Source organism: Gadus chalcogrammus, chromosome 14 (genome assembly GCF_026213295.1).
Source record: "Gadus chalcogrammus isolate NIFS_2021 chromosome 14, NIFS_Gcha_1.0, whole genome shotgun sequence".
Lineage (NCBI taxonomy): Eukaryota > Metazoa > Chordata > Actinopteri > Gadiformes > Gadidae > Gadus > Gadus chalcogrammus.
This window is the reverse complement of record NC_079425.1, coordinates 4412211-4438367: the sequence shown is the minus strand read 5'-3', so window position 1 is coordinate 4438367 and position 26157 is coordinate 4412211. Positions and strand designations below refer to the sequence as shown.

The 26157-nt window shown below is 46.1% G+C and overlaps 1 protein-coding gene across 2 annotated transcripts; it reads right to left on the bottom strand.

Annotated features, from left to right (window-relative positions):
- Window positions 1-1183: 1183 nt before the first annotated feature.
- On the bottom strand, window positions 1184-25778 carry scml2 (Scm polycomb group protein like 2). 2 transcript variants are annotated; one of them, XM_056608165.1, is made up of 15 exons: window positions 25705-25778; window positions 23901-24031; window positions 22835-22907; window positions 21738-21806; window positions 21404-21474; window positions 20704-20938; window positions 20098-20186; window positions 19322-19565; window positions 9298-9617; window positions 8425-8554; window positions 7095-7301; window positions 4538-4708; window positions 3853-4074; window positions 3128-3282; window positions 1184-2686 (listed from the first exon to the last, which is right to left on the bottom strand). In XM_056608165.1, the coding sequence occupies exons 3-15, from the start codon at window positions 22854-22856 to the stop codon at window positions 2561-2563; spliced, it is 2061 nt and encodes a 686-aa protein (XP_056464140.1). In that variant the 5' UTR covers window positions 22857-22907; window positions 23901-24031; window positions 25705-25778; the 3' UTR covers window positions 1184-2560. The 2 variants fall into 2 exon arrangements, with proteins under 2 accessions (XP_056464140.1, XP_056464141.1); XM_056608166.1 differs by having other exon boundaries at window positions 3128-3279.
- Window positions 25779-26157: the final 379 nt, after the last annotated feature.

Here is a 26157-nt window from a genome sequence, read left to right as displayed (position 1 = left end):
AGGGGGGGTAGCCGTCATTGATGGAGCTGGTTAAACATGTCTTAGTCCTTAAACTTAAACACTCATTGACGGCTATTGAGAATTTGTTAGCAATTTTTAGTTTTCCTACCTGCACCTGAGAACCGCGAAGAGAAAACGTAAGAACCTAAAAGGTTTCCATCAAAGGGAGACCAGAATCAGGCCTCCCTTTTCCCGCCTCTTTACGTCATCGACACTTGGGTAGGGGGATGTGATCCACCAATGAACAGCCTTGTCAATCTGTCTCTGTTCTAGGCCCCTATTGTTTCCCCCCGTCATCGGAAAACACACAATCCACCCGGTAAGGTGTGAGAGGAGCAGAATCGAATTTTATCCAAAGGTGTACAGCGTGGAATAATGCCAGCCAGACATGGGAAGAGTTAACGAGTGAAGGCGGTGTAACTGTCCATTTAAAAAAAGAACGAGATGCTCCATGTTTAAAACTCTAGCCAGATCAGATTTGAAACAGATTTGAATCACTTTTGTATTTTTGTATAAACCTGTAAATATATTTTTAAAGAAAAAAAAGTTGCAGATTCTTTCTTTTGTAAAAAATTAAATAAAAAAGAGTGAGCTAGAGAGAAAGAGACAAAGTTTTTCAAACTTTACATGACTAATTCCAAGCCTTTGTATGTTTTTGAGCTGTGAAACACCTAGTCTTGGATTATTTATTTTTTGGGGGGTACAACATTGTGAAGAGTCCATTATTCTATATCTTATTAATTTGAACAGCTCATCAGGCTTAGTAACTGTGCATAGAAAAAGCCAATAAATGTGATTGCGTTGAAATTCAATGCACTCTTGTCTGTTCATTTATTTTTCGAAGTACATGTAGTAGATCTATACGGCCTCTGGGTGCCAATGTTTCCTCTGTTATCTAGGCCTATTATTCACCACACCGAAACTGTTTCCATCCCGTTACTGCCATTTACGAAAGATACATCTAGATTTAGAAATAAGTGGTCATCGTGAATATTGAAACTTTTGAGTTTCGTGTTGAACACGAAAGCTACATTTTCATAATATCAAAAAAATATCGTCACATATAACAGATCAAGAAACTCTACATGTTAGACATCACACATACAAAATGCTTATGATTACAGATTAATTATAAAAGAATAGGAATTATTAATAATTGTTGAAACACTGACATTTTGTAAAATGTTTAATTGTGTGGATGCATATAAAACGTATGAAACACATTTTCAACAATAAAACATGATTATAAGTATCCATTGTTTTTAAGGCAAAATAATATAATAACAATAATATATTTATGTATAACTGCTGGGCATGCAGTATGGCAATGAACACAAAATGTTGGCAATGTTTCAAATCAAATTAATTCTATACAATGAGGCCTATCAAAACCTGAGTTTCACCTTAAAGCAGGACAGCTTCAAGTATTGTAACTTCTCAACAGTGATGTCGAAACGCAACAAACGCTACAAGAGAAAACAGATTGTCGGGAAAAAACAATCAAAATCAAGCAAAAACATGGTTCTGAAATGTTCCGAAAACGAGCACTTCCTCCATTATGAACGGATAAATAGGCTACTTCAAGACTAGCACATGTACGCTGTTATCTTATTAACCTGTAGATATCTGAGGTTGCACACAAATCCATTGCAGGCAGAACAACAACAAAAAAAACATTGACGCTCGCTTGATACAGAAGTAAAAAAAAAAGTATAAAAACAACTTTTCAACATATCTATTTACAAAACAGTTTCTCTCGTTCTGATTATATCGGGGGCGTTCTGAACCGTTTCATAAGCTATCCTTTTACATTTGTAACCACCTTTGTTTTTATCTGTCCACGCTGAAAGAGAAACATCTGACCTGGAACATCTTACAGGAAGAGAACAGGCACACTTAAATATTTCAGATACTAGATGTACTAGAATAGATCACAAGATATCTACACATACTAACGTGTTTACACGGAAAGAATATGAAGCTCAGAAGAGTGGTCTCCTTAGCATCATGACGTCTGCGGGGTGTGTGTCATCTCATTCAGGATCTGTACGTCCTTGTGGTCCTATCTTCGCCTGCTCGGCTGAAAACAGTTCCTGCGGTCGAGTATGGAAGCCATCGGTCAAGTGTTGTGTTATTGCATTTAAAACCCTACAGCACATGGTCTAGTGTCCACCAACAGAGCGGTCTGAACACTGCGGTACCAGGCCTTTCCCTCCTGGGGTCACTGAGTCCTTTCTGAAGTTCTTTCCGGAAGAAAATGTCCAATGCCAGCATTTTGTCATCCCATGGGACGCGGTGTGTGTGTGTGTGTGCGTGTGTCTGTATATGTGTGTGTGTGTGTGTGTGTGTGTGTGTGTGTGTGTGTGTGTGTGTGTGTGTGTGTGTGTGTGTGTGTGTGTGTGTGTGTGTGTGTGTGTGTGTGTGTGTGTGTGTGTGTGTGTGTGAGTGAGAGAGAGACAGGGCGCGGCAGAGCTGCGCCGAGATTGTGTTATAGAGCATAGTTGTTTTGTGGGTGTGTCCGGTCGGAAAAACACACGCCCACAGGAAGTGAGGTCGCCCTCTAAGGTTTGGCCTGCTTGAGCTTCTCAATGTGGTGGCAGAGTTTGAGGGCGGGGCCAAGCTTCAGGCCCATGTACTTCATGATGACATCACTGCGGAGCAGCATCAACGCCTTGCCGTCAATCTCCTGCAGAGAGGAGGAGAGGGGGGGAAGAGGAGGGGAGGGTGAGAGAGGAAGAGTGTTGAGAAAAGGAGAGAGAAACAGGTGAGGAAAGGAGAGGAGAGGAGAACAGGTCCAGTCAGTTGCGTCGCTTTGATCAAAGCAGACATTAAGAAGTGCGTTAATGGGCTTCAACTGAAGGCTGACAATCAAGGGGCCATCAGCTGTCGTTATCATAGCGTTGGCCAGAAAGTCCCCGGATTGAGTTGCATAAAATACTTTTTATTTGCAAAACCCAAGCCTGTGTCTTCATGGCGCTGTGGTTTCAGACAGGAAGGGCCCCCACCACCTCTCTTTTCGGTTCAGTTTTCTCACACGTTTCTACCCCAACCCGACTGCGTCCCACGCGTCCGGGGGCCCGATGCGTGCGACCAGACCGGTGGGAACTGAGACCCCCCCTCAACTCACGTGTTTCCTGAACAGCTCGACGTGGGGCCCAAGCGTCTGGGGGTCCGCCTCCTGCACAAACCGGATGACGTCATCGACCGACCAGGACGCCGCGGCGGGCCCCGCCCCCTCCCGGTCCTGGGTCATGTGATCAGGTCCCGTCGTCGAGCTAGCTGCTTAGTGACAATAAACAAAACGAGTCACACTGCAGTGTGCAGAAGGGAGCGTGCATGCAAAGCGTCTCTGTGTGGGTCAGGCCATGTGCCCTCTGGCGGCTGGGGGATGAGGAAGCACTATTTGCATGTCAAAAGGTGTACTCTGTGTTCCTGCGCCTTGTTTACACCACATGTATCGCGTTCAAATCATATGTTACGTTTACCCTCCCGTCTTTCCACAACCAAACTACTATCAGTGTATTCAAAGAGAGCATGTTCCAGAACTAACAACTAACTTGGTGGACAAAAAATACCATGATAAGTGTGACGTTATCTTTTTAAGGATTCATTTATTCTTTTCTATGCATTATGATAGAGTGAAATAGACAGTAAGGTATGGGAGAGAGAGAGGGGAGGACATAAAGTAAAGGAACCCGGGCAGGAATCGAACCCGGGTCGCTGCAGTAAGGACTGAGCCACCACGGCGCCCCTTAAGTGTAACGTAAATGTAATGTTAATGTTACTGTTAATGGAACGTTTTTGAACGGAAAGCCAGAACGCCTTCTGCGTTGGCCGTGGCGCGAGGCCTACCCTCGACGCGGCGGTGGATGTGCGGGGGTCCCAGGTCGGGGGGGTTGGAGCTGAGCGTCCTCTGGGGGGGCGTGGCGCGGGCGTGCGGCGTGTAGAAGGGCCGCTCCGTCTGCGGCGAGCGGTACTCCGACTGCGTGCGGAGGGAGCGCCCGCTGGCGGCGGACACCATGTCCGTCTTGGAGTCCTCCCCTGAGAGGCCGTTCTCCCCGTGGTGGAGGGGTTCTGATGGCGGGGGGGGGGGGGGGGGGGGGGGGTGTAAAACAGGGGGGTAAATGACTCGATGTTGGCGGAGTTGGACTCAGCAGTATATGGATTTCAGTTCATGAAGAAGTAAACACATTCCAAACCAGAAATGGGTAACCATTAAAAGTATTGCAAATAAATCTGTAATAATCATTCTTTTTAACTACTCCGTCTCATTAATTATAAATATAGTATCTCTCTCTCTTTCTCTCTATTTACTATATCTACATTGTACATAAATAGATAGTGTCGTGGAAATATTAATCATAACTATAATAAACAAATATATGGCCTAAAATGTATCGATACCACGAGTGCAAACACTCTTCGCATGCACGGCGCCAGCGGGAATGGAACTCCTAACCCTGCAGGGTGTGGCGAGGCCCTCCCCCCACCAGACGCACCCCCGGTGGGACCCGTGCGGGGGGTCCCGGGGACTCACCGCTCTTGGTGCGCTCGTAGAGCTGGCTCTTGGCCTGCGGGCTGAAGGGCTGGGAGCTGAACAGGCAGTCGCTCTGCAGGTGCTGGCACAGCGTCTCCAGGAAGCGCAGCACGGACGAGGTGCTCGAGGCCGACGGCAGCTTCACGTAGCGGATACCGTGGTCCGAGCGCACTGGGGGACACACACACACACACACACGGAGCAAAGACATAATGGTTAGACTGGCAGCATGACCATCCATCATCCGCACATCCATCCATCACGTCATCTGTCAATCTGTGTGTGTGTGTGTGTGTGTGTGTGTGTGTGTGTGTGTGTGTGTGTGTGTGTGTGTGTGTGTGTGTGTGTGTGTGTGTGTGTGTGTGTGTGTGTGTGTGTGTGTGTGTGTGTGTATGTGTGTGTGTGTGTTGATTGGACTCCGGGGCTGGGTGGGGCGGCTGCACACCTGTGTGCATTGTGCAATCAATGCACACAGGATGAACCGGCCGTCTCCACACACACCCAGCGGATCTCTGACATATCGGGAGATTACATCCGCCCAGACTGCACCCAGGGTTCCAACTACGCCATAAACTGGTTTTTCATCAAGTCAATTCAATTCAATTCTTGTGTCATTTTTAGGGTCACGACTTAAAATAAATAAATAAAAATAAACGATATGGAAACCGACCACCCTAGAACTTCCAATAACCCTGCACACACACACACACACACACACACAAACACACACACACGTCTCCCTTTACACACACTAGACACACCATACAGACGCTACACAAATACTACAAACACTACACACTTGAGACACTGTACACGCACGACACAAAAATGCTACACACAACCCAGACACAGCAGACGTTTATGGGCCAATGCCCTCCCTCTGCAAGCCAAAATACACACACTGTACACACAGTACACACACTTGACAGACTCTACACACACACACACACACACACACACACACACACACACACACACACACACACACACACACACACTACGCACACCCCAGACACAGCAGATGTTTATGGGCCAATGCCCTCGCTCTGCGAGCCAGGGTACGCCTAAGTCCCCTCCCCCCCCCCCGACTCCCCCCCCCGCCTCGACTCCCTCCTTCTCCCTCCCCCCGACTCCCTCCCTCTCCCTCAATCTCCAAGCACCCTCACCCCAAACTGACCCAGATCCAAGGCCATGGATCTCGCTGCCTTTTGTTAGTGCCACCCCCCCCCTCCCCCCCTCTCCCAGTCTGAACCCAAACACCCGGCCCGACCATACACCAGACCCCCCAGGGAGCCCCCCCCCCCCACCAGGCTCCGCCAGGTTAGACGCACACACGTCACTTCTCATTACCGTCACGCCCCTCACATCAGCTGCTACTGGCTCCGTCTCTTTATTCAACACACATATACTCTCACACACACCTCTTTCTTACACACACACACACACACACACACACACACACACACACACACACACACACACACACACACACACACACACACACACACACACACACACACACACACACACACACACTCTCTAGGTCTCTTGTTTAGCACATACACACACACCCACATGCACCCCTCTCCATCTCTTATTCAGTACACACACACACACACACACACACACACACACACACACACACACACACACACACACACACACACACACACACACACACACACACACACACACACACACACACACACACACACACAAACAGTGGCCAGGCGACACATATGTCTCCCATGATTATGGGCCTAAACCAATTTTCTCGACCATATTGCATTTCTTTTAAATCAGGAATCAGGTCAGAAGAAGCGGCCTGTCTCAGACGCCGTCAAACCCCTTCCGTCGTCTGGGAGTAGAGAACCTCGTAGCCGCCATGCTACTCCTCCCATACTAACAGTAAACCAGATGGAATCTGGAGCAACATATTACTCGACGAGTCACTAGGGCCTCTTGCTTAACAAAAAACCCCAATGACAGTGAACTTTGGGGTTCGAACCTAGAACCCTAGCCGAGGTCATATGAGGGACCTGAGGCTGGATCAGGTGACAACCGCTGGCCTACACTGAAAATCGTTTCTCAGGAACAAAACGGAGAAACGTATCCTAGCGATCTTTGTTGTACACAGGGAATGGGTTAACCTAACAATTGTTAGTGCTTGGCACTCGTTTCTACGAACGTCCTTACTGTACCGACAGCTACATATTATGGTTTCTCTTTCTTCGGACGAATGTACTTATTATAAGCCGCTTGGGATAAAAGCGCCTGCTAAATGTAAAACTTTTGTATGTCCAGCATTCAATCCATCCTATAAATAACTCCTCATCTCACTTCTCCAACCCCAAACCTTTTCAGTCCCGCTGCCCACACAAGCAGACTTGTATGGAAAGCCAAGAAGGCCACTAACTGGCCCTAGAATGGCGCGGTAAAAGTGCTAAACCGCACGGAAACCATACGGTTTCCGTGCGGTTTTAGCACTTTTACCGTGCCATTCTAGGGCCAGTTAGTGGCCTTCTGAGGCTTTCCACAGACTTGCGCCCCTGCTTACCTCGGATGACCTCCCCGCCCGTGTGGGCCTGGCTCTGCAGGAAGGGCAGGAGCACGGCGGGGGTGTAGGTGCAGTCCACGCACGCCTGCACCGACTGCTGCAGCACCGCGTTGACCGGCGCCGGCCCGAAGTGGTCGGGGAGCTGCTGCACCAGCTTCCTGTCCAGGTGGGGGCCGTAGTCACCGTGCTTGTTGATGTACACACACACTGGGGAGGGAAGAGGTGGAGAAACACCAGGGATAAGAGATACAGGTTGATGTGCACGCGCACACACACACACACACGCGCACACGCACACACACACACACACACACACACGGGAGAAGAGGTGGAGAACCCGGGGATAAGAGATACAGGTTGATGTGTACACACACACTAGGGAGGAGAACGAGGTGATCAAACGGTCGATGGTAAACGGACTGCATTTATGCAGCGCTTTTCTAACCAGTGGCCACTCAAAGTGCTTTACGATCTTGCCTAACATTCACCCATTCGTGCACACATTCACACACCGACGGCGGTGTCAACCACGCAAGGAGGACAGCCAGCTCGTTAGGGGGTGAGGCGACTTTTGCAGGGACACCTCGACCCTTAGCTAGGAGGAGCCGGTGATCGAACCAGCAACCTTCCGGTTACCAGCCGACCCGCTCTACCTCGTGAGCCATATACCGCCCAGTGATAAAAGATATAGGTTAATTCACACGCACGCACGCACGCACGCACACACACACACACACACACACACACACACACACACACACACACACACACACACACACACACACACACACACACACACACACACACACACACACACACACACACACACACACACACACTAGGGGGGAGAAGAGAAGCCCCAGGCGATACGAGATAGGGAGAGAGGGACTCTCCACCGGGGTAGGCTCTCGTGGGACTTGGGTGTTGTTGTTTTTTAAGATTCCAGTTAGATTTGAATTGAATGGATCCAAAAAGCAAACAAGTACGAACTTGTAGTAAATCATCAAGAAGTGTCACGATTCTGAAACACTTCTGAAACATAATCCACAAATAGAGAAGAAGAATAACTGGATATATGTTATGAGAGATATATATCTCCCAGCGAGTCTCGAGTTGTGGGTGTATCCCTGTTCAAATCAAACCTTTTAAAGTAGACTTAAAAGAGAACAATCCATGGGAAATGCTGCCTGAATGCTCGGCTGCCGCTTTGCCAACCAAGTTTTGACTCAAACACATTTAGTGTACATGTCAACGTAAAGAACACTTAGTTAGTTGTTGGGGGCTGGACACATCAACGTCAGAGAGAGGTGCTGCGTGTTTACTGATTTACCTGTGCAGACTACGTTCGAGCCGTTGCTATGGTTACTGTCTGTTGAAGCGTGGCTGGAGCTGAAGCGGGTCTCCGGGGTCGGCGTGGCGACGGTCGACCCCCCCAGCGACTGCACCACCCGGGGTTTCCTCTGGGGGACAAAACAAAGGCACCCCGCCCTGCCGTTAGCTCTCTGCTGCAGGCCTGCACGCTCACAGGAGAGGAAAACTCAAACCCTCCTCCAGGTGAGTTTGTGTTTGGTTTACGGTCGGCTGCATCCAACCGTCAGTGAAGTGGAGAGAATGTGCTCAAATGTAAAAGGTTATGATTCTATAGAAATGGATTCCTTTTACCAATTATGTCTAAGTGCACTTAGTGCGTTTGCATGCCTGCCATGGGTTTAACCCTTACCCTAATCCCTACGCTAATGTTAACACATAATGCTTATTATTACTGCATTACCTAATCAATGCTTCATTAAAGTATCCTTACAGTCAAATGTCACCGTTTAGCTTGTTGTGGTCCGCCGGAGCTGAACTCCACAGCGTGTGGACACTAGCAGTACTAGTGTGTCCCAACGACAACCCTGAGGTAAAGTCACGTCCCTGAACTACTGATGTCCCCTCGATGGAAACGTTCTCTGTTGCCACAACACAACACAACTGCTCTTCACTAATGCAGCAGACTGCGGCGGGAGGATCTACTTCCTGTTCATCTGTGGGTAGCAGCAGTTCTCTTCCTGTCGAGGACTCTATCTGAGGCCCATCTGTCACGTTTTGTCTCTGCTTGGTAATTTATTTAACTATTTCGATTATTTCAATTTTTTTCTTCTTATTCCTAACGCTCTTAATCCACGACACACCGACTCCCGCCGCGGAGGGGTACGGCCCTCACCTTGCTGCCGGGTTTGGGGCCCCTCTTCTTGTGGATCCTGGGCGCCAGCGGGGGCCCGGCGCCGTGGGCGGAGCCGTGGGCCTCGGCCGCCGCCGCCGCCGCCTCCGCCGCCGCCTTCAGCAGGGCGATGGTCTGCAGCTTGGGCCGCCGGCCGCGCACGCCCTTGCGGACGGGCAGCGGGGGCAGCGGGTTGGGCAGCCGGTACGAGGTCTGCATGGAGGAGCAGGAGCCGCTGGTCGCGGACGAGCGCCGGGTGGCCAGCGAGGAGGAGCAGGAGGAGGAGGAGGAGACGGGCGCCAGCAGCGCGCTGGGAAGGGTGACTGGAACACAGGAGGAAGACGAAGACGAAGAGGAGGCGGGGGGGGGAGGTGTTAGGGGTGGTTTGACTCTGTGGAAATGTACCGGAGTCTTTGCTCTGGACGCAGAGTGGGTTGGTTCGACTGAACATGTTAGTCTGGAAGCATATAGTGTTGTCGTACTTAACATGTTACTCTTTACGCATTTAATGAACACTTTAGTGAACATACTGTAACTCTGAACATATATACTGTTGTTTTTACTGCACATGTTCCCCTGAACACATAGTGTTGTTGTTACTTAACATGTAGCACTGTAATTACTAATTTACTGTAATGTAATTGTAAAATTATATTTTGTTTCGGGTTGTTTTTTGTCTTGATTTTATTAATCTTTTCTGCTCTGTACAAAGCAAACTTCTTGAATAAAGTAGGCCTACGCATCTTGCTAATGTTTAGAGGTCTTCTTAACCCAAGTCTGGTTTCACTCAGGAAACCGCTGCATTTGTGAATAATGTTTGCGTGGATGTTGAATGACACGCTTTAAATAGTAAAGACAGATTGTGAATAATCACTCCAAGACTGACAGCAAGAGTAACTGACAACTGACAAAACACAGTCCTGTTTTTATATCAAGGTAGAGGCCTGGATGTAATTAACCTGATACTCTTTTAATTATATGAAATCTAATTAGGGCGCCACATTGTTTTTACACTTAAATCACTGGATAGGCAGAGAATCCCACAACTCTTTTCAGTGGTTCAGTTTGACGAAAAACTTTTAATTTTCTTGAACCCATTTTCTTCAGATTTGAAAGGGTTTTGACTAGTCTTTTTTTTTTATACCTTCGATAAAATACAGTTAGTTTGATTTCAAGTATTATTTTTATATAAGTTAGTTTTGTTTCACTATCTCTATAAGAACAGGGAAGAAAAAATGGACAGAACAAGCTTGGTTTTCATGTCTAGACCATGGAGTCTAGACTGTATACAACTTTAACAAAATAAGTCCAGACAAGATGAATGTGTGCATGGCGGTCTTGTCAACATGGTAATTTATCACAGTGTTGTTAACCTAACCACTGTTCACTTCAAGGTCAGGCAGAAGTCCCAGTGTCTGAGGCTCTTTCCTTTGTAACAAACCAGTTATGGCTTCTAGATGTTGCACATATTGTGGAAATAGTAAAATCTGTTACGTCTATTGGGTCTGGGAATAAATAATGTCAAATGTAACATCATGGATAATAAAATCATTACAATTATCATTCCATGCAAAGAAAACCAGAGCAACTAAATGAACATAATATCCGCCCATCCAATGCAAATTCTCGCAAACAAAAAGCAACAAATAGTTAACAATTACAGTCACACTTAACACCTTCCGCGTCAAATTGCACTGATAATGTTTAGCATGCTACTTGTCACAGTTGTTGACTGTTGATGCCAGCGTGTAGCGCATCACATCCTGATTATGTTTGATTACGCCAAAATAGCATAAATTCCCCCAGCAGGCTTTTGACGCTTTTCCATCATGTGTTGAAAACACATTAAAATAAAACCTGGGGATGGGCATTTGTGATTGGCCAATTTCCCCCCCAAGAAGAAGAAGACGTTTGGGGAGAAAGACAAAGAAAAGGCAGAATAATGAATAATAGAGCAGTGGAGCGAGGAGATGGATGGAGTGGCAGCTGCTTTGTCTTTGGCCGCTCTGCTAACTGTCTTGAGGGTCAGAAGTCACCTGCCCCTGGAGTCCGGCCTGGGGAGCCCCCTTCTGAACCCAGGCTTTGGCTCTCTTTCTTTTCCGTAATGCTGAATTATCCTCAACGCTGAATACGGCACGATTCACTTTGTGTATGAATGACGTTCTAATCAGGCGCACACGTTATGTACCACCGATTTTCTAAATCCCCTGGAAGATAAAAGACTTCGAAAAAGATATAATTCCCCTTGGAGCAAACCAATCTCCAGGAGCAAAGAGAAGGTGTTGGGAGACCGAGGGGGAGACCGAGGGGGAGGGAGAGGGAGAGGGAGAGAGAGAGAGGAAGGGCATTGTCACGAAGGAACCCAAACGCCACCACAGCTTCCATTAGCTGCCTCTGTTGAGTGATAAGATCACACAATCCACACAATGTGTGTGTGTGTGTGGTTGTGTGTGTGTGTGTGTGTGTTTGTGTGTTTTAGAAGATGAACGAGAGAGGAAAAGGGGGGTTGCGAGGGAGAAGGAGAGAGAAATGCAGCGATAAGCATCTCGGATTTCAATACAACCTTCAGCTTGGCTTGAGACAGAGGGGGAGAGAGAGAGAGAGAGAGAGAGAGAGAGAGAGAGAGAGAGAGAGAGAGAGAGAGAGAGAGAGAGTCTCCAGGGGTCTGACGGCGGTCCCCTAACGGGGCTGATATGGAGGGAATACGGAGGGTTTAGGGAATTCCCTACAGACCAGGCCGCGGGGCCCCCAACGCCCAGGAAGCGGCTGCTTAATTGGGGAAACGAGAGAGAGAGCTGGAGTACAGCCACGCTCAGACAGACAGAGAGACATAGACAGAGGGAAGAGAGAGAGACATAGACAGAGAGTGACAGGGAGAGAGAGAGAGAGAGAGAGAGAGAGAGAGAGAGAGAGAGAGAGAGAGAGATACACAGAGAGAGAGAGAGAGATACACAGAGAGAGAGAGAGAGAGAGAGATACACAGAGAGAGAGAGAGAGAGAGAGAGAGAGAGAGAGAGAGAGAGAGAGAGAGAGAGAGAGAGAGAGAGAGAGAGAGAGAGAGAGAGAGAGAGAGAGAGAGAGAGAGAGAGAGAGAGAGAGAGAGAGAGAGAGAGAGAGAGAGAGAGAGAGAAGCCCTGGGATCAGAGGAGAGGGACACAGACGCACCACTGTTTTAAAGTAAGCCAGTTGTCCAACCAAGACCGATGTTTACCCCCTTAAAGGATCCGTCCAGTTGGACAGGCAGATGGAGGAGGACTAGTGAGGACACACGCTTCTGTAAGACTGGACCTTGGTCCCACCCGGCAGACCTTTAGATCCACCTATTGGTACACATGTTCATCAACCCCATGCGAGTGTGTTTAGCAGGGCCAACGCATATGGTACTGATCATGTAACCCCATCTCATCCCCGTTGACCTGGGATAGGCATGTGCATAGTGTGTGTGTCTGCTGTCTCGCGGTGGGGGTGGGGAATTGAGCAGTTTGCCCTCATCTAATTACATCCACACTTAATCCACAAACACACACACACACACACACACACACACACACACACACACACACACATCCTGCTCTGCCAACATGTACTTTGTTTGAAGAAAGCAGCGCATGGCCTCAACTCTGCAGTATGTGCGTTGTATGTAGTGTATGTTTATGTGTGTGTGTTTGTGTGTGTATGTGTGTTTTTTTGGTGTGTGTGAATGGACACACATTGTGTGCCACATGTGACCGGTTGCAGGAATTTAAATCTGGGTTTCCCAGGTGAAGACCCCACTATAAAGATAATGTAACGGATTCAGAATACACACACACACACACACACACACACACACACACACACACACACACACACACACACACACACACACACACACACACACACACACACACACACACACACACACACACACACACACACACACACGCCCCTCCAGCCCGAGATATATAATGCGATCAAAGACTCCATATGAGCTACACTGAAACGGTGCTGTGGTTGGAACGAAGACCAACTGACTCTTAAAGTCTTCATTTAGAAACAATGGGCACACACTCAGAAACTCAGACAGATAACATCACTGAACAATCAGGTAGGAGCACCCTGTTAAGTTTGTCTGCAACAAAACAAAACCTTCAAACTCCTTCTGCAAGCGTTGAGGAGGCAAAAAGATTGAGAAGTGGAAACATGTCATCCTTTGCCTGAGGTTTAATAATGGTTAACATATTACTGTTTCAAGTACCTCCATGTGTTGATTTAACATCTAAATCAGCCTAAATAGATTAGGAGACTGAGCTGGTCGTGGGGACCGAAATGGAATGCAGCATTGATTACAAAGGTGAATGACTACAAAAGCTGAACAATGTCTTCAATCATTGTTGCAAAATTATAAACAGAAACTATTATGCTCTTACCTTTGAAATGTGTACCAAACTACATTTGTAAAAAAACAACTTTGTCCCTGCATTAGTTGCACAATTTCCTACACATTGTAAAATATGTGCAAAACTAATAAATACTCTGCCTAAACACTTTAGATGTAACTCTCTGCCATGAGGAAGCCTCCTTTCTGCTACTAACGTTTTTTTAACACAAGCAAACAAGTTCCCATTGTGCTGCAAAAAGAGGAAACCCCAGAGAAACAGGACAAAGCAAACGAGAACCAAAACACACCAAACTCACCGGGGGAAAGCAAGGCAGGAAACTTCACTCAGACCAGACTGCTCCGTAAACACAGCAAGGGAACGAGTAGTCGTGGCGGCGGGAGTAGTAGTCCTCGTAGGAGTACAAGTACCGTAGTAGTAGTAGTAGGAGTATTGGTAGTAGCAGTGGTAGTAGCGTCCACAACAACGGTAACTTAAGACGCCAGCTTCCTGGTTCTGTTGAATGAACTCTTGGCTTCCTCTCTCTCTCTCTCTCTCTCTCTCTCTCTCTCTCTCTCTCTCTCTCTCTGTGTGTGTCCACAACAAAGCCCCGCACTGATGCCTGCTTGCTAAACTCCCCCCACTACCCCCTGCACCCCCTCCCCTTGCCCCCCCCCCCCCCCCCCCTCCCCTCCGCTTTCTAGTGAATGAGCAGCCGCAAGATTAGCATAGCTCTGGGCGAGAGGAGGGGAGGGGGAGGGCTGGTGTGAAGGGGGGCGGGGCCTATTATTCATGTTATCAGTTGGCCGTATCGATAGGCCACACCCGTCACCTGCCTCTCAACAAGGGGGGAGGGGCGAGAAGGGGCGGAGCTCAGCGGGCAAGGAGAGCTCTCGGAGGAGTGTGTGTGTGTGTGTGTGTGTGTGTGTGTGTGTGTGTGTGTGTGTGTGTGTGTGTGTGTGTGTGTGTGTGTGTGTGTGTGTGTGTGTGTGTGTGTGTGGTGTGTGTGTGTGTGTGTGTGTGTGTGTGTGTGTGTGTGTGTGTGTGTGTGTGTGTGTGTGTGTGTGTGTGTGTGTGAGGGAGGAGGGGGGGGGGGGCTAAAGGTTCAAATGGATCAGGGAACCCATGACTGAGCGAAGTGAGTAAGAATGCAGCCCAACACGCACACACACACGCACAAACACTCGCAAACACACACACACACACACACACACTCGCACACGCACACATCCATAAGGGAGCGGAGCCCAGCAGCTCTGGAGGTGGTCAGTGTGTACCCCCACTCTGGCCAGTGTGGGATCTGTAACAGCAGGCCTCGGTCACAACAGCCTCACTGTGTCAGTCAGAGGACTTACAAACTACACAGGGCTCGTTTAACATCACCTTAAGATGCAACGCAGAGCGACGGAAAATGTCTTGTGATATTTATCGTTTTCATTGTTGTCATTGTCATGCTCATAGATTGTTTTTATATTATTTAAATAGGTTTCTGGATCTAAGACATTTGAACCCCAAATATTTAAATGTTTTTCTAAATCGTACATATACATTTTATAAAAGTATGAGGTTCAAAGTTCAATCAGGAAATTATCATAAAGATCTCTCTCTCTCTCTCTCTCTCTCTCTCTCTCTCTCTCTCTCTCTCTCTCTCTCTCTCTCTCTCTCTCTCTCTCTCTCTCTCTCTCTCTCTCTCTCTCTCTCTCTCTCTCTCTCTCTTCTCCAAATCACCTGCTCATTAGCACATGAACCCCAGCACACACAAAGTCACGCACGTGCGCACGCACACAAGCACAAACACAAACGCACACAGAAAAAGCTCTCGATCTACAGAATGTAAACACGCATTGCTAAGATATAAAGTATACAACTTAACAGCAAATTAACAAAGAAGGAAACTAAATGTATTCTGAGGCTTATGAAGTGGGAGGGCAGTCACCAGTTATTTGTACAACATTAATCAGGCAGTCGTTGGGTTTGCCCGTTTAGTTTCTCTGTCAATTGATGTGTGAATTGTCAATACAATGGAATTTGTAGTTATTCTAATTATTCATAGAAACACGTGTTTGAATGACACTGTGGAGTAAAAAATACATAGAACTATTTATACATCCTTCTCGAGAGACACGCGTTTCCTGAAAACATGTGAAATTCATGTCAGATAACGCTCCATTATGATTAGCACGATTCTTCTTCATAATTTAGTATCTGTTTCAAATTGTAAAAGTCTTATCATACGATTTGTGTAATTAGGTATAACATGCTCATAATCATCATCAGCATTAAAACATTATAACCTGAGCTAGACCTAGGGTTAAAAAGAGCTATTTCAATGGCTTATCTTAGCGTAAAAATCCCCCAAAAAGAATTCTGTATTTATTAAACATTTTTCTGAATTTATGTTAATCAGAATAAAGGTATGTTTAAAGTTAGATCAAAGCAGCATTTTATTTTAGATTTGGGTTAATTTGTGCGAATGACCTCAATGTGGATAGAAATTACATTCAGAATTAAGGATAGTTAATTAAGGGAAGAATATTAATTCAGAAAATGGCTTGAGGTTTAATTTGTCTATCTTAATACAGGCTGACAAAGACGATTTTTGCCCAAAAAATAAATAATGGAAAACTGAACTGGACTATACCGAAGCACCATTTCTGGTACCATGCCAGTTTCTATAATTAAAGACATTTGAAAACATCAAAATCTCACCTTGTGTATAATTTACAATGCTGATGTTTAATTCATGCATTCGCATAAAAACCCTTAAAAACAAACAACTAAAACTAACCCACAAATAAAAGACCCAAACATTTACTCTAGCTCTGGTTCAATCTAATTGCTTAAAATGTCTTAAACACTACTGTTATTTGTAGTCATTTTTCATGGATGTAGAAAACCAATTCATGAATCGACCAACCATTACAGCAAGAACAGCATTAATATAGAAAGAACAGCATTTATAAATTTTTTCTACGATTCAATTCAATTTAATTTAAATTAAATTTGATTCAAAACATTTTGTGTAGCCCTTATTCACACGTGAAGTCTCAAAAGGCTTAGCAGGCCATATATTTATGACTACAAACATTCCTTTAAAATCGTTTATATTATTATATATATAATATCATATTTATATTTATGTAAAATCTCTTGCCTGAATTGCATTTTTTTTACACAAAAAAAGTAAAAAATCGTTAACTACTAGGGGTGTAACGGTACATGTATTTGTATTGAACCGTTTCGGTACGGGGTGCTCGGTTCAGTACGGAGGCGTACCGAATGAGTTTCCATACGGACATATTAAGTAGAGGACCGCATGTGTGGAACATGCTGCGGCCGCACATGCACAGTTGCGCCCACCGTAGCCGTGTTCGAAATCGGTCCCTATTCACTCACTCACTATTCCCTATATAGTGTTCATGATATAGTGCACTATTTAGGGAACGAACAAACGAGAATTCTGACACTACGCTGAACATTTCTAAACGTCATTTGCGTCAGTAAATGCGCCGGGTGTTTGTGTGACGCAGACAGATTCGCCCACGTCATGTAAACAAACCGGGCACTCAAGAGGAAAGCTGGAGGTTGTATTGATGAATGTTACATTTCCTTGTTCAAGTTTTTTTTAAATTAATTTTGAATGTTAAATATTCTATGTTAAATCCCAAATAAATTGTTGACATTTCTAAACGAAAGCCGGAGACTCCATCATTAAATATATTCGTTTTCGCGGTTATTCAGCTTCTTCTTCTCCTCCGGAAAAACACGACCGCATTGCATTGTGGTATACGGGAATATGGGGGGGGGGGGGAGTAAAAATTAATCTGAGCAACAACTTGCAATTGTTCATTGTTGCACATTAGATTGAGAAAAGATTTGTTTTTAAAGAAACAGTCTGAGCCTTATTCATGTTATTTAATCTGAGCAACAAAACAAATTGAAACTGTTTAGTGTTGCCATTGTTCATTGTTGCACATTAGATAATATATTTTTTTAAAAAAACAGTCTGAGCTAATGTTATTTATTTTTATTTCTACATTTCAGAATCTTTATATTTTTGAGCAGAATTCTAGCTTTGTATTGTCTAATGTTCCTATTGTAAAAAGCACAAAAGTGTGTTATGAACAACTTGAAGCACATGTTATGAAGCACATTTATATTATTTAGCATTTTGATTTCTTACTGTACTGAAAATGAACCAAACCGTGACCTCAAAACCGAGGTACGTACCGAACCGAGATCTTTGTGCACCGTTACACCCCTATTAACTACAGAAACAATTTCTACTCGAACGTAGATTTCAACACATCAAGATGTTGAAATGAAGCCCAGGAAAGGGGCCGCGATATGGAAATAGATTGTGAGCAGGAAGTGTCAGTAGCTGAGGGGGGCGGGGCTAGGCAGGGTCGGACCAGGTCAGACACGGCTCACTGAACAAATCAGAACCAACTGAACCAACCGTCAAACATAAACCTCCCACTGTCCATCACGGCCATATGCTGAGCGCCACACTCTAATACCATTCATGACATTCACACATTCAAAAATGTAAATAAACTGTTATGTGTGGAGAAAACTGGCTCAGCAATGGCATTTGAAGGGGAAGTTTATATTGGAAACTGAGCCTGTACTGACCTCTATAATACAATAATTAACTCAAATGGTGTAAACTGGAGTTTTTTTATCGCCATCAACCGTGGACAGCTTTATAATAGCTTTTATAATTAGACTTTGAAGGTCTAATAGAAAGGTTGACACATAGCAATCATCTCAAACATAAAGTGACAATTCAGATGCTTTTAGAATATGTGTTTTCACTGCCATCAGGTGGTGGAAATTATGAAGTGAAATGTAAAATGAGTTATACACATATATCACACTGCAAGCCTTACTGCTCAATTCAGATTTCTTCCTCAGATAAAAATATTTGGTTTTTCATTTTTCTAAATATTGAAAATATCAGATTTCAATTTGAACTTGACTCCCGCAAGCACAGAATTCTGATAACATCTATTTACAGTGACGTAACATTCGCATGAATTCCCTTGTGACCGTTCATACTGAGTTCACATTGCAGGAAATCCGGCCTTTATCTGATTTATGACCACAAAATAATGTCCCCCATTCAGAATATAAAAGATCAGATCCCGTGGGATTTGTGATGTTCACACAGTTATGAACATTTTTCAGCATTGTAAAGGAAAATCAAATCTCACATATTTCTTCTTTGATTTAAACAACTCTGTATAACCCTAATTTGCACCTTGATGCCATGTCTCTGTACTGTCTAACCCCTACCTGCTCCTTAACGACCTGTCTCTGTACAGTCTAACCCCTACCTGCTCCTTAATGACCTGTCTCTGTACTGTCTAACCCCTACCTTCCCCTTAATGACCTGTCTCTGTACTGTCTAACCCCTACCTGCTCCTTAATGACCTGTCTCTGTACTGTCTAACCCCTACCTTCCCCTTAATGACCTGTCTCTGTACTGTCTAACCCCTACCTGCTCCTTAATGACCTGTCTCTGTACTGTCTAACCCCTACCTTCCCCTTAATGACCTGTCTCTGTACTGTCTAACCCCTACCTGCTCCTTAATGCCCTGTACCTCAAACCATTCACTTTGGGTTAAGTGTCAGCTTACATTCCAAAGGGATGTGGGGGTACTCACAGAAGTTTCCGGGCGGCTGCAGGCTGTGCTTGGTCAGCAAGCACCAGCCCACCGGGAAGATGTCCCGGGAGTGACACGGGCACCAGTAGTCGAAGGCGCCCCGCCATCCGTCGAACATCACGAAGATGTCCTGACCTCTGACCTCGCCCACGGTGGCCGGGCAGATGAGGTAGGGGTTCTTCCTGTCCACCGCCTCCAGCTTCATGCCCGGCAGGAAGTGGTTCTTCAGAGGGCTGGACGGCTCCTTTAGCGCAGGCACGTACACGCACACACACACGCACACACACACACACACACACACACACACACAAAACACAAACACACATATGCAAATAAAGACATGAGTGTAAATAGACTAGGAAACCACACTCACGCACTCACACACTCACACACACACACAAACACACAAAACACAAAGACACAGAAGCAAATAAAGACATGAGTGTAATAGACAAGGAAACCGCACTCACGCACAAAAACACACACACACACACACACACACACACACACACACACAAAACACAAACACACATGCAAATAAAGAAATGTATAAATAGACTAGGAAACCACACTCACGCACTCACACACACACACACACACAGACGCAGACACACACAAAACACAAACACACACATGCAAATAAAGACATGAGTGTAAATAGACTAGGAAACCACACTCACGCGCACACACACACACACACACACACACACACACACACACACACACACACACACACACACACACACACACACACACACACACACACACACACCTACCTTCTTGAAGGCGGCGGCCGGCGCCATCTCCGCCCCGCTCAGCGTCCTCAGGAGGAACATGGGCCAGGAGGACGCGTTCATCCTGAAGCCTGGGAACCATGGCAACAAGGTTACCATAGTAACCACAGGAACACAGTCCTCCGAATGTTACCATGGTAACAACATTACCATAGTCCTCCAAATGTTACCATAGCAACAATACTACCAATGTTTTTCCAAATGTGACCAGGGTAACAGCATTACCTCAGTCCTCCAAACATCGTCATGTTACCATGGAAACAATACCACCTCCAAATGTTAGCTTGGTAACAACATTACCACACTCCAAATGCTAACATAGTAAAGCTACCACTGCACTATACTGTCTGTGGTACCGTTGCAAGCCTGGTAACGATGTTACCAGGGTAACAACACAAAAACAATATTTCACCATCGTCACAGCAACAACGGGACCACAGTAACCCCTCAGCAAAGTAACAACGTTACAACCGTAACAATATCACCACGGCAACAACGGGGCAACGCGTTGCCTCCGTCACGTTACCAGGGAAACAACACAGCCAGCGCCCGGGAGCAGACCAATCAGAGGAGAGCTCACTCTCTCACCCAGCGGCGGCTGCAGCATGTCGCCCTTCCTCTCGCACGTCCCGATTGGCTGGATGTCCGACGAGTCGACCAGCCGCCAGAAGTCGTTGGTGTTGTCGCTGCCGTCCAGCCGCAGGCGCAGCCGGGTGCCCATCATGCCCATCACCGTGGCGATGCACACCGAGTGGGAGTTGCGGGGGTCTCGGGCCTCCAGCTTCATCCCCGCCTTGAAGTCGTTGGTGGGGGGGCCCCTGGACTGGAGCACAACACACACAGGGGCCTCCACGTTCAATATGCTCTTCAGTTTAGCACGGAGACCAAGGCTGTGTATGAAGGGGTGAGGGGGTTCATGTTGTTGGAAGGGTGAACAATGACTATAGCTGTCTGAAACACATGGAACCTAGAGAGGGAGAGAGAGAGAGAGAGAGAGAGAGAGAGAGAGAGAGAGAGAGAGAGAGAGAGAGAGAGAGAGAGAGAGAGAGAGAGAGAGACAGAGATTGATGCAGAGGTACAGAAAGAGAGCAAAAGAGAGCGAGCGAGAGAGACAGAGAGAGAGATGGACACAGATAGACAGAGCGAGAGAGAAAGAGATTGTGAGAGATGGACACACAGAGACAGAGAGCGAGCAAAAGACAGAGCGAGAGCGAGAGAGAGAAAGGAAGGAAGAGAGAGAGGGAGAGAGAGCGAGAGAGAGAAAGGGAGAGAGAGAGGGAGAGACTACCTGTCTGAAACAGCTGGGAGAAGCGGCCACAGAGGAGGTCTCCCTCAGGTACTCCTCCCAGCTGAAGGATTCTGTCAGAGGAGGCACAGAGCAGAGGTTACTGACGGACACGAGAGACACGGCGAAAGGATACAACCGAAGGATTTGCAATATTATTAGTTACCCTTTTGCTGCATGCTAAAATGCTAGTATATAGAGTAGTTAGGGTTGTGTTACGGTGGTATGATGCATTTGTATGTTGTTTGGTTCTATAGGTCTGCTTTTACCACATGGTTACAACAGGAAGTGGTTATAAACAGGAAGTCAATGGTGCGAAAGAGGTTAGAGGTCGAACCAGTGGATTGGTTGACAGCCGAGCCTGTAGTCATGGTTCCTCTCTTCTCCTTCTTCTCCTCTTTAGGGTCTGAAGTTACAGAGGAACATACAGAGGAAGACTGATTAACTTTTTCTTTAGTTGTCTTTATTCCTAACGCAAACAATTGGCCAATGTACCGCTATGTTGATGCATATTAATTGACAACATTTTCTATGTCGAGATGTAAATTTGCCGGGATCTTCGTTCAACTCAACTTTCACGTTGTAGAAGCGTTCTAGAATTGGGCAGTAGGCCATCAATCAACATCAATTATATTTGAAACAAGTGTTAAGCAGCTCCCAGAACTGTGTCTTTGTTTGTCCTACACAAGTAAGCGCACACAAGCTGCCCTGGCTAGGGAGCTTTCTCCAATAGTGCCCACAAAGAAATAAATCCAGTGGTTTTAATTCTGTGTATACACACCAATACCTACAACAAATCACATCTGATTGATACCTTTGCATACGCAATGTCAACAAAAACACCCGGGGTCTAAAACAAGCCAAACCTTTAAGTAAACTAGTCAGAACAATCCTGCCCCCTTCCACTCACTACCTGTATTTCCTGTGTTTGGGGTGTTGTCACTGTAACAAGTGCAGTGCCATCTCAAAGCGTGCCCGCACCATACAGGCCGACTGCTCAGCCTCCCATATGGGGGCTCCCAGCTTCCTCGAGGACCGTTCCTCCAATCGCTCCGCCAATCAACCCCACCCACGACCCTGCACCTCCTGGGCTCCTCACACCCGCCGAATGAGGAGTCGATGGGGTGAACAGACACACAGAGACTCCTATAATTATAGCGAGACGCATGTCACCTGTGTTAATGCCTTAGTAGCTCGGTACTCACTGTGCTGTGTATTTAAGCTCCTGAGTGTCTGCCCCGGTTTTGTCGGTTCCTGGTTTGTCGTAGGTTTGTTTCTGTCTCTGTGTTTAGCCCGGGTAATGCTTCCTCTCTAACCCTGGTTTGAGTTTCCTCGCTAACCCTAACCCTGAATCTGATCCCTGCCCTCACTGGTGTCTCCTCGCTGTGCGAGCCGTGAAGGAGGGAATATAAAGTGACGAAGGCAAATGTTTACCTCGGTTGGGGGTCCTGCCCATGGTGGCCAGCCAATCAGAGCCGAGGGGGGGTGGGGGAACACAACCAATTAGCTGTAAACACCGAGAAGCAGTTGACAACGATTATATTCATTTCATGGTGAGGTATGATAGGATAAGGTAAGGTATGGTGGGGTGAGGTCTAGTAAGGTTTGGTTCGATAAGTTAAGGTAAGGTCTAGTTATGTATGGTATGATAAGGTAAGTAGGATGGGGTAAGGATATGTATAACCTCATGGATAAGGTGTGCTAGTGTTGCATTGAGCAGCATTTCTATACATCAGATAAATGGAGATTCCCGAATTGCACAATCCTTGCAATGAATGGACAAATGCTTTAGTTTAGGACGACACCAACATCTGCCTAACCACCCTTTTTCAGGGACTTCATAGTTGACTAATCCTGTTATGAAAGGCATAATCATCAGTGCTGAATCATTACTAGCACATTAGGACTGTGAACTCATTTTAGTTTCATGCAAATACATAGCTAATATATAAATGAGTAATTACTCCCCAATTCTTTGTCTGTCTGTATTTAGAGTTTTATTTAATTAAATAGAATAGATATAAATGTCTGGTATTGTGCACAATTGTACATTGTGCATTCTACACCAAGGCATTATAATTCAAACTGAAGATATCAGTCAGAAATTGTATTCACATTTTAAAGAGAGCATTAACAATATGTCAAGCACTATATAATAATTTCCCACAAAATATAGCAACGAAAAATGATTTAATTCACTTAAAAATAATTTCTGAAGGATGCTTCCCCAACAAAAAAGTGTCCTTTAGACTGTAACAGTTGGAAACAGTGTCCATAGCAACGCCTGTTATTTGCTACTGCAGTGTGTTATACAGAAATAGCAGACCATTGAATCCCCTAATTGTCCAATCAGCATAGAGCATTTAACAAAGCAGAGTAATAAAGAGAGAGAATAACAAAGCCTGTGAAATAAATGTTCTACTGTAAATTAACGGTCACTGCGTCATCACAAGAAAGCATTTACAAAGGACGAAGTTCGAATTTCAAAAAAGCGAGTTACCAGAGTGGGTTCAGAAGCCTGATTCAGTCATGGTGGACTGAATCAGGAACATGGGGTCTGCTGCGGCAATCCTAATCCCTGAATCCAAACCCAAGACGGTGGATCACGGATCCCCTCCAGACCAAAGACACCTACACAAAAGTCAAGCCTTGTTTAATTCTCCAAAGGGTCTTCTTTCGAAACCTCTGAGTCAGTCCAACATGCAGTGTAGTGTGTCTGCGGGTGTCTCCAGGGCCCTCTGTCCACGAGGGACTGTGTCTCCTCGGGGGTCATAAAGATTCCTGGACGCCGTAAAGTCAACGCTGGGAAGGCGTGGGTGGGTGGGTGGGGGGGGGGGCTCTTCAGACAACATGAAAAGGATCTGAGCGGCCCTGAGTGTCCAGTCCCAGACTGCAGCTGTAGTTTGGTCTGTCTGCCCCTCTGCCTCCCCCGCCCTCCCCCGCCCTCCCCCGCCTCCCTCCTTCCCCTTCCCCCGCCCCTCCAGCCGACCAGGAAGCACTTCGCTTTTACAACCTTCATGCCACCACCACCACCACCACCACCACCACCACCACCACCACCACCACCACCCCCACCACCACCGCCTCATACACCACCACCATATCCCCCCCCCCCCCGACTCCACCTCTTACACAACCGATCACCGGCACCACCTCTAACCCAACTGTCAAACTCCACCGGCACCTCTACACCACCAACGCCACCTCGAACCCCACCAACACCATCCACCATCTTCATGAAATCCACTAATCCCCGACAACACCACCATCAAGACAACCGCAGGACCCGTCCACTCCACCATCACAACCCCTACCATCTCCACAAACACCAGCATCACCAATGTCCCCACATCCACCAGCTCCACCTAAACAACAACCAATGTATCCACATCCACCACCATCTTTGGATGCAATACTGTCATCTCATTGAATTATCGACTGCCCACCCAAACTATAGACAAAACTTTACGCCATTCACAAATATTCACACATATTCAGAGATCTGCTACTCCATCTATTTTCAACCTTCAAACACTGCGTGAAGTTTAGTCTAGCAATAGCGAAAAACATACATTTTCTATGATATAATAGAATTAGTCTACATAAATAATATTGGCCAAACACTTGATAGAAAACGCTTAATCGTTTTATCGAATGCACTTCGTAGGTGTGACTTACAGAACCGTTAATGAAATCAAACGAGGATTAGTTTAATGACGGTGAGACCAGTGTGTGGACCAGGATAAGGATAAGGATTTTAGAAGTGTGGCGTATTTCTTATGATGGACACGTTTAGTGGGCGGGCCAATGCGCGTAAAGGCGTGTGGTCCACAACGTATCAACACACAGTCTGCTATATCAATACAGTGTCATTCAATCCGGACAACGCGGATCTTTTTACATTCCCCATGTCTCTCTCTGCTGTCAAAAAGGAAAAACCTAGATTCCCAGGGGAGCTGCCTTCGGCCGTCAACTCGACAATGTAGGCTATCATGCGCACGAAGATCTACGTCTGCAAAACACAGACACAAACACAGACACACACACACACACACACACACACACACACACACACACACACATGCAAACACACACACACGCACACACAAACACACACAGACACACGTAGACACACGTACGCGCACGCACGAACACGCACGCACACACACACGCTCCTTTTTCCTATCGCATTTCGTAATAAATAAGTACACCTATTTCTCAGTCTATTTCCTGGCAACGCAACCCACCCGAAACAAACAGCTCCCAGAAGAAGAAACGAATGGTAAAACTCGAAGCCTACGCACCGTGTGGACGACAAGGCATTTAGACGAGAGATCCTCACTTTCCATCAGATGCAAGCCGCCATATTCGGTGCGCCGCCGCGCATGCGCAGAACGCGGTGCTTGGAGTCACACTACCTACTCCAATGGAGGTAAATGAGGAAAATAAAATATTTATTCACGGTCCCTATAACTCCTAATGTTTTTTATTTCTCTTTAATAATAATGTGTATTTCAAATAGAAACGAAAACATTAATATGGACCGTGTTTTCTTATTGTCAGGGCGGATTGGGGAGAGAAGCGACATAGCAATGACGACACTAAATGAACGGTTGGTGGGGATGAGCCGCCCACCCGAATTAAATAAATCGGTTAATTGGTGAACAATTTATTAACGAGATGGTACATCGGCTTGGAACGAGCTAGACCTTTCCATGCATTAAGTAGTTCCTCTCTGTCTTTAGACAGATATTTAG